This window comes from Hippoglossus hippoglossus, chromosome 18, assembly GCF_009819705.1.
Source record: "Hippoglossus hippoglossus isolate fHipHip1 chromosome 18, fHipHip1.pri, whole genome shotgun sequence".
Lineage (NCBI taxonomy): Eukaryota > Metazoa > Chordata > Actinopteri > Pleuronectiformes > Pleuronectidae > Hippoglossus > Hippoglossus hippoglossus.
The window spans coordinates 14,454,466-14,464,125 of NC_047168.1; the positions used below are offsets into that span (position 1 = coordinate 14,454,466).

The following is a 9,660-nucleotide window of genomic DNA, read 5'->3' on the forward strand; positions in this document are numbered from 1 at the left end:
ACTCAGTCTACGGATATATGACAGATTTACCTCCAGCCCTTTCAAACCTTCCTTCTAGTTTCTGGAAACACTGAAACCAAGTGTGTGTGTGTGTGTGTGTGTGTGTGTGTGTGTGTGTGTGTGTGTGTGTGTGTGTGTGTGTGTGTGTGTGTGTGTGTGTGTGTGTGTGCGTGTGTGTGCGTGTGTGTGTAGGTCAAAGCCCGTCGTGCAAGGTGCAAACACCGGCCTCCAGCCCCATTGATGACAAAACAGCCGCGGCTTCCTTATCGGCAGCGTGGATGTGCAGAGATAAGTCTGCTCGGGGTTGAACAAACTGTTTTCACGTAAACATCAATGTGGCAGAACAGGAAAAACAAAACAAAAAGACTGAGGACAAGTGAATTCATCATGTTTTTCTCATTTGGTTTATGTCCACACACACGTTGACAGAACCTTGTATCCTCCGTGTAGAAGGCAGTGCTATCCACGATCATTGACACAGGTTGGACCCGACTGCGGGTCAGAAAACACATCACGTACATGTAGTGGCAGCTCACATGACCATAAGGCCTCTATGGTTTTTAATCAGGCTGTGCTCCGGAGCAAGACGCGCTCCATTAAGGTCCCGTGCTCGGAGAGATTCCCCGTCTCTTGATCTAATTCATTGTGCTGAGAAAAGTCGGAGCGATAATAGACGTTGCTACAGAAGCTCTCCTTGTCCAAGTGGCCCGATGGATATCAGCCTCTGTCTTAAATAACATGTCCCGTGAAAGCGTCGGCTTGAAGTCGATTCAAACAAAAAAGAAAGAAAGACAGAAAGTGAAAGAAGTACATTGAGATAACCAATTCTCAGACAATCAGCGTCTTTGTGGAGCCGAGAGACAGGAGTCTCTTTCCCGTGAGACCGGAGTCCAATATTGTCCATTAAGAAAACAGGAAACATAGTGTTTGTCGTCCTCCGCCAATCCCCCATAAAGTCAGGTTTCCCATTTTCTTTTTCCTTGATGGAGAGAGGACAGCACTGAGGAAAAGACGGGGACCAGGTCCAACAGGTGTGTCTTTGTCATCTGTCCTGCTTGTTTCCAGGAAAGTGACCCGAGCGTCTGAGCCAAACCTTCTGGATTTGATAAAGCCTGCAGCAGGGAGCGATGGGAAAAAGAGGACAGAAGCAATCAAGTCTCTTTGGTTTTCTGCTCATACTTTTGTTTTTCTTCTTTAGATGAACAGGAAAAATGTAAAATGATAGAGGGATGAGGAAAAACATCTTAATCCCATTAGACTGGGTTTCGATCACCAGTGTCAGTGTGGAAGAGACAAACTGAAAGGTCACGCCTTCTTTTATTTCTGATGAAATATCAAAAATGTCCTTTTCTTCACCGACTCCTCCATCTGTCCATAAAGAGAACAAAGCCAAATAGAAGCTGGAGTGTGTCTCTGATCTCTTTCTCTCTTTCACACTCAGTGTCTCTTCTGTTTCCTCATTTTATCGACCAATGAAAAGGGAGGAAAGAGAAAAACTAAACAAGGGAGAGAACGTCTTCTCTCTCTGCGTCCTCCCGACCGTCAGCATCCAGCCGGCACATCTGACATGAAATCAAACTCGTTCTGACCCAGCCAGAGCTCGGGCAGCTCGTTGGCTCGGTCCAGGCCCAGTTCCACCACCAGAGACATGAGAACCTCCTCGTCCACGGGGTCAAAGTCGATAATTCCACCTGCACCGGCGCTCTGGGTCCCCATGGTGATCCCGACCCCCATCCCGCCGCCGCCGAGGCCTCCAGTCGGCCCCAGGAGCTGGTTCCCAGAGCCCAGAGGCGAGGGTCCGAAGCCCCTCTGAGCTCCGCCGGGCGCGGGGTGTCCGGCAGAAGCCCCGGTGAGGTTCTGGTAGTGCGAGTTGAGCTTCTGCAGCTGCATGCTGGCGATGAGGTGAGGCCCCGTCTGCAGGCAGAAGGGCTGAGGTTTGGAGAGCGGAGCCGACGACAGCGTGGACCCCGGCGAGGAGGCGGGGCCAGCAGACGGGGAGAAGGGCGCGGCGGAGGTTTTGGAGGACGGGTAGTGGAGCAGGGTGGTGAGAGGAGAGGAGGAGGAGGAGAGGTCCTTCATCGCAGCGTGGGCGTTGCCAGGGAACAGCAGTGAGGTCATCACCGGGAAAACCCACAGAGCCTGCGGTGGAGAAAAAAGGGAGATGTTATCCAACGTGGTCAAACTGGGACGTGAGGAGGAAGAGATAAGGTGGTTAGATAAACAGAGGCCTGCTCCGATGGCAGGTGACTTCACCCAGACTGCCTTTCAGTACAGATCTACTGCGAGAGAGGATTCAGGGAAATGCTGAGGCCGGACCTGCAGCGCCAAGCAGCAGGAGATGAAGATGATCGTGCTCTTCATCGTTCTCTGCTCTCATACATGTGGATAAAGACAGAACGTCATAAACACACGTCCTATTGGGGCTGCTTGAAAATGGAAGACGAAGATAAAGCATTAAACAGTAAAACAGCGTCTTTGTTAGCTTCCCTGTCCCGTAAACGTTTTACACGCGCATGTTAACGGCCGAACCCACGAGTCACTGTGCACAACACACTCTCATGTGGGCAAAACAGATTAACAAGTGTGTTGTGTTGAGCATTTGACGACTGGAGGACGGATGACTCATAACTTCAGAGGTTCTTTAAGAAGCGGTTTCCTGACCAACACGCGGCGGCTTCAGACCTCGACAACACAAAAAGTGTTGTCGACCTGAGAGCCGCTCGCGTTCTGATGACCCAGTAAATCACTGGAGTCAGATCTGTCTGGGAAACGCACAACGTGGCGACCGGTGCCTGGACGGCTGCATGACTCACCGTGCTCAGGACTGATTGTGTGTCTGTCTGTGTGTGTGTATTCGCTTGATGTCTGCTTTTCCTCTTGACCTATTGAGCAGCAAATTAACCATGAAAAGGCCGCGAGGAGAAAAGCCCGTGAGACAGACGGGCTTAGAGAGTGTTTATAGGTCCGTGTGTGTGTGTGTGTGTGTGTGGAGTTCACAACACAACGGGGCCTTTGAGGACCTCGAGCAGTGATTGGGTCACATGATGGATAAATACATATGGGTCCTGAGAACAGAGCATATGTGTGGTCATGTGGGTGTGTGTGTGTGTTTGTGTGTGTGCGGAGGTAAAAAAAAAAAAGGGCCAGTGAAACACAATGTTTGTGTGTTTCAGTGTGTGTGTGTGTGTGTGTGTGTGCGTGTGTGTGTGTGTGTTACTCAAGCCCTCTTGCAGAAAGACTCCTAGAGGCTCATGTTAAAGTCCCTGAGCTGGTTTATATTACACACAGTTCAAACAGCATGTGTGGATTAATACACACACACACACACACACACGCACACACACACACACACACACACACACACACACACACACACATACACACCCTTGGACTTCTATCTTTGTGAGGACCCTCATTCATATGATCCATTCCCGGGCCCCTCACCCAAACCCAACCCTTTGAAAATGTCTCCGGGAGCGAGGACCGTCCCAAAACGTCCTCATTCTCCGAGGTTTGGGACTCAAATTGGTCCTTACAAAGATAGACTTGAAAGGAGACACACACACACACACACACAGACACACACACACACACACAGAGCGGGCCCCTCCTCCCAGCGCTGGCTCTTATTTAGCGAGAACATAATTGCTACAGGCAGGCATGCAGCTGCACTCGACTGATAGAGTTAACACACACACACACACACACACACACACACACACACACACACACAAAGATACCAAACAGCTGTCAATGGCAGGTCTGTGTGTGTGTGTGTGTGTGTGTGTGTGTGTTCATTATTCATTGACTGATTACTGTCAGGGCCAGGCTGCACATGGTGTCTCCGCTCAGCAGCTTTCCACCACACTGGGTCCAGGAGACAAACAACAAACACCACAATGAAAAGAGCGTTTTCACATTTTAACATCACGTGACAACGACGAGGTTTCTCTGCGAAATGCGATAAAATTAACTTAGTAGCGTGAAATCTTCGTCAGCTTGGATTGATAAAAACAACAATTGATTCCGAAAACAAACAAACAGCAGAAATATGAGTCAGAGCATCAAACATCTGTAAACACACGTCAGAAAAGAATCTGGAGCAAAACACAAAAGCACCAAATCTCTTTTTAACACTTTTGTTTATTCTGGTTTTCGACGCCGTCCCTTTGTTTGTTTGGAAGTTTAAACTCTACTGGAAACCATTAGAGTTGAGGATTTGTTACTTCGTGATTTAAATAGAAAATGTTCTCCATTGATAATCCAACATTTACACAAACCTACGCAACATTAAATACCTTAAACTACAATGGTCTCCATTGTTGGGACCTGTTTTTGAATGTGATTCAAAAATGCAATCCCGTCCCTGCATGACACTTCAAGGACATTTGTCAGATTGATTCCTCATTTTTAGGGGGTTTGGCTTGTTTAAAAGAAAAATGTGTTCATAATTCAAAGAGTAATGTTTGTAAGGTTTTACTTTTGGTCCATTAAGAGCTTCACTTGGTTTTAATCGTCTAATAATTCATGTTTAACTAATATTCTGCACATCAGGAATCTCTTGGAGACACTGAAGAGAAGGAAATTAGCCCCATGAAGCTTCCAGAGGAATCATGGTTTGTTTTCATTCTGTCATGAGTGTGATTTTAAAACCTGATGATTGCTGAAGCACATTTAGGACCAAAATCAATTTGTCCACAAAGTTTTATTCTGGGTTTGTCCTCAAACGCTCCAGCTGATGATTTCCATTAATCAAATGAGACCTTTTCTAAGAACTCGTGGGACTGAGGACGTCCAGAAGGGAGAAGTTCTGTCTGCAGCTCAGAATCAGACTGTGAGACGAGGACAAGTCAGACTGAGGACGTCCAGAAGGGAGAAGTTCTGTCTGCAGCTTGTGACGAATCAGACTCAGACTCTGGGACGAGGACGAGTCGGACTCAGACGTGTTGGGACTGTTTGCTCCTCTCGTGCAACAGGAGGGCGGCTGACCGGCCCCGAGGAAGGACGTGGTATGAAAGTGCTGGACGAGGGCCAGTGTTTTTTCCTGTTCACAGCTGACCTGATTCATTGTGTTCTTCCACCACTTTTATGAGATTGTGAAATTGGCCCCGCTTCAGTTTCCCTATAAACGATTTCATTAGCAGTCTCGGCTGCGGACCGGTCTGCAGTTACTTTAATTATGAGCAATCAAAGTCCGCTGCCTCTGCCAGACCGGCAGCTCTTCCACAGAACAATAAAACAACTCCACAGTCATAAAATCTCAGTTATGGATAATTATTTACTCAGAAAAATACACACACGCCCCGTCACAGTTTATTAGAGCCCGAGGTGACGTCTTCAAATTGATTCTTTTATGCTCCGGAACCAAAATAGATGAAAGTCACGGTCTCACGAAACAGATAAAGACGACAAATCTCCACATTTCAGAAGCTGAAACCAGTTTTCTGTCATTTCACTACAGGCGATTAATCAACTGACGGTTTCATTGTGAAATCTCATATCATAACATTATATATAACATTATCACAAATGATAAGAGAAGACAAAATGACAGACAGTTCATCAGATCCCTACAAACTCGTTAGAAGCTTGTTCATTAATCATTTTAAAGAAAACAAAAATACAAAGTTTTCTACTTCCAGCTTCTGAAATGTGTTTTTCTTTGTTTGGTATCAGTGTCAATGGAATTTCTCTGTGTTTTCACCTGTTTGATGGACAAAACAAACCAGTAGGTTTTATATTATTTAAGGGAATTATAGGAATGCTTTTAACGATGCATTTATCAAGAGGCAGCAAACACACACAGACACGCACACACACACACACACACCAACTACAGAGGTTTCAATTACACAATTAAAGCGTGACAAGCAAATTGAAACGTCAGTCTGTCTGTTCCTTTCTCTTCCACACACCCACACACACACACACACACACACACGCGCACACACACACACACACACACACACACACACACACCATATGTTGTCCCAGCGTGACGCATTCACTGCTTTAATTGCTTCCAACATCCACAATTAAAACGGTTAATGAGGAAAAACAGAAACTTCACTTCCCTCAAGTTTCAATCTTGTAAAACTTCACTGTTTAAAATAGGAAACATTCCAATTAATATAAAAAAATCTAATTAATAATCATAGGTCACACAACAATATACTGGTTGTTCTTGCAGGTGAAATGTAATTAGACTTATTAAAACTGGTTTTGCAGGAAGTCATTAATTTCTGCAACGGAGATAATATCACGTGCACATAAACAGAGTTAAACTGAGTTTATCCAAGAAACCGAACAGAAAATGTAAATTGCACATGAGCTTTTTCCTCCAAACCTCTTCAGCTCCAGGCTCAAAACGCTTGACCTCATTTAAAATCTTATGTAAACACTCCAGGAGGCAACAGAAGAGGAGAGAGAGAGAGACAGATTTACAGCACAAACACAAACACACAGTGACACAGACCAGGGAAACGGACCAACCTTGGGAGGAAAGCTCCTGGAAACTCAAAGTGTCAGGTCCAGAGAGTCCAACGTGTGTGTGGGCATGAGAGCAGGAGGCGGCGGGCTGCAGCTGGAGTTCTGGAGAAACGACGAGAGCTGACACCCGGACTGTCTGCAGACCCTCCAGCTCCTCAACGAGCTCCTCACTGAATAGAAACCACTTTGTGCAGCTCCCTCTCCTCACTGACCAGCCTGCTGTGTGTTTGTATTGTATGAGTGTGTGTGTGTGTGTGTGTGTGTGTGTGTGAGACTGGCTGCCTTTCACAAAACCAGGATCTGGACTTCCAGAGGATCAGGGTGGAGAAGATCTTACAAATTATTATCTTCAATAGAGTTTTCTTTGTAGTGTTAATCACAGAATGTAGATAACGATGGCCGACACGTCTCCACTTCCTCCCACTGTCCAAAACTGAGATCAAAATATCCCAGGTGACATTTGGAGTAAAGCTCGGGCCATGATGTTCTGTCCAAACATTTTTTTGGACCAGTTTGGGTCGGGTCTCAACGCTCAACATGGCTCAACCCGCTCAACAAGGGGATTGACTCACTAGAGGGACGGAGCCGCAGTGCAGGTCATTAACCCCGCCTCCTCCATGTTAGCAGATGGGACATCGAGTAAAAAGTCAAAGTACACGTCAAGTTAATATTATAATAAGTAGAAAATGACAGTTGTAACAACCAACACCAACTACGTCTGTGTTTATTTATGTGTGGATCAGGACCCTGAAGCAGCTCAATGGAATTCAACCCAATCGTCCTTCAGATGATTTGAAAACAAAAAAAACAAATAAAAGGATCACATCCGGATCCACATCTGGAGGAATCCGTCCTCCGGGTTTTCAACGCTGCCGCTCTGCTGCAAAACAAATGAACCACTTCAGAGGACTGTCTTTGTCAGTGTCACTCCACCACAGAGAGGGGGGGAGGGGGGGGGGGGGGGGGGGGGGGGGAGAGAGAGAGAGAGAGAAAGTCTGTGTGTAGTTTCTCACATGACGTCTGCATGACATGTCTTCACTAATGAACAGGTTTTCAGTGTTTGTCTTCTGCTTTGGTGATTTTGTATTGTTATCGTCCGGTGTCGACACACAAATACAAAATATTTTGTCATAAAAACAACTTAACATTTCAGCATCAGTCATTTAATCTGAGTCGTGGAGGCGTCAGGATGTAAATATTAGTTTGGAAATGTTTCCTAAGATGTCGTCATCAAACTCTTATAACAGAGAAACAAAGTGAGGCCAGAAAGTTCTTGAAATGAGATGTTTTTATATAGTAACACGTCACAATAACAGTCCCTTGTTAAATAAAGTTTACACCAGAGAGAACTAGATAATCAATTAATACCAGAAACACGACCAACTAGTGAATCTAAATATAGTTTTATTAAATTTGGTCAGATCTGCAGTGTTGGATCATTTTAATGTTTGGAAGTTTGTCACCTGGAGAAGCTTAAATCCAGAATCCTGTCACCTCACGGGTCAACTTCGTCTATTTTATTCATAAGGGACAAACAAAAGGCTGTTTGGGAAAAAGAATAATCACTGAAAGTGTTGTTGGGGGGGGGGGGGGGGGACCTCCCTCCCCCACCCTCCTGCTAAACAGCCCATTACCCATTCACCGCTGGTTCAATAGTCTGCGGAGGGAGGACGTCATTACGCGCCAACAACGTGGGGCGACGCGGTCAAGTGCCACGCGCTCGGCCTCTCTTCCGTTAAGCAGATAAAAGGTGGCATCTGTCTTTATTGTGCGAGTAAATCCCCTCCGCCATTGACCGCAGACACTTCACATGTTGATGAGGAGGAGGAGGACGTATAGGCCGAGGTCCCCCCCCCCCCGGCGCTTTGTTCCCCCCTTGAGGGAGACGTTATGCAAATTCAAACAAACCGTTTGTGATTTCCATCTCTGCACACAAATAGTCGTAGCATGTTTGGTCAAACTGCCGGAGCGCGAACCGGACTTTTGTCTCGCAGGATGAAACTGCATCTCAGACTCTGCACCTCTGGACACGAGATCTTTGAAGATTCACACAAATGCTTCACAACACTGATGCAAAAATGTTTAACACAACTGATTAAGGTCTTCACCAGGGGGGGAACCACAGAACGTGAGAGGGATAGGAAGAGGAAGAGGAAGGGGAAGGACGGGCCTCTGGTTTATCTCAACGACTCTTTGGGTCAAACGCACGATTTGCATACAAGTCGTTGGTAAAGTTTTCTCTCTCTCGTAGTGAAGGTGCGTTCGATGCAACAAAGAGAGGCAGAAATAAAACACGTAGAAAGTCTTCAAAATGTCTTTTTAAATAAAGCTCATGGGTCACAGTCGGAAAACTGTCCTCAGACTCCAGAGGGTTAAAGGACCTTTGCTTGAAAAGTCTAAGAAGCAGGTTTAATGGAGCATCCGGATCTAACAGTGATCCAAAGTCACCAGGCGCCAGGATTCAACTGCACTTAAACCTGTGATGGAGCCCGACTGGATCCTCAGTCCAACACCACCTTCCATTTTCATATCGGAAAAAATAAATCTGTGTGCGTCTGGAGGGAGACAAACGTGCGCCAGAGACAAATTACAGCTCGGCCCACTGGCAGAGAAACGCTCCGTCCTCGCCACGACGCGGACGACAGCTTTTCCTTTTCCAGAGCGCGTTGCATCACTCGGCTGGTTTATGTGGGGCTTTTAAAAAAATGACAGAAAAGCTCCGCAGACTTGTTTCCCAGTCGTTTAGATTCCAATGCAAACGAGAGCGGGGATAAAAGTTACGCAACGCAAACTGCTGAAGTTTCTGATGCTGTCACGTGATGATTAACGTCTCCTCTCCTGCCTCTTTGTGTGACGACAGTTTGATGGAGAATGTTAGTTTTGGTAGAAATGAACTCAGATTAACACCAATTTCTCACCCAGTAAATCAGAAAAAGACACGAAACAAAGACTTTCTCTGAATCTTCTTGCACCTTCGTTCCTCTCGCACTCATTTTTTCGGGTATCGGTGACACTTTGAGTTTTGTTTGTCTCTACTTCCAACCGCAAACAACCCAAACACCCGGTCTCCTCCCAAACTAAGACCACCTGGGTCAGAACCCGACCCCCCCCAAAAAAACTAAAAGAGCACAATCCAGGATTTCCAGTGGTGCCCTGAAACCTCCGGGGGCC

General features: G+C 46.2%; 1 protein-coding gene across 1 annotated transcript; it reads right to left on the reverse strand.

The window, feature by feature from the left end:
- Positions 1–1,348: 1,348 nt before the first annotated feature.
- Positions 1,349–6,717, reverse strand: cited1 (Cbp/p300-interacting transactivator, with Glu/Asp-rich carboxy-terminal domain, 1). Its single transcript, XM_034569020.1, has 2 exons — positions 6,493–6,717; positions 1,349–2,139 (listed from the first exon to the last, which is right to left on the reverse strand). The coding sequence occupies exon 2, from the start codon at positions 2,116–2,118 to the stop codon at positions 1,543–1,545; it is 576 nt and encodes a 191-aa protein (XP_034424911.1). The 5' UTR covers positions 2,119–2,139; positions 6,493–6,717; the 3' UTR covers positions 1,349–1,542.
- Positions 6,718–9,660: the final 2,943 nt, after the last annotated feature.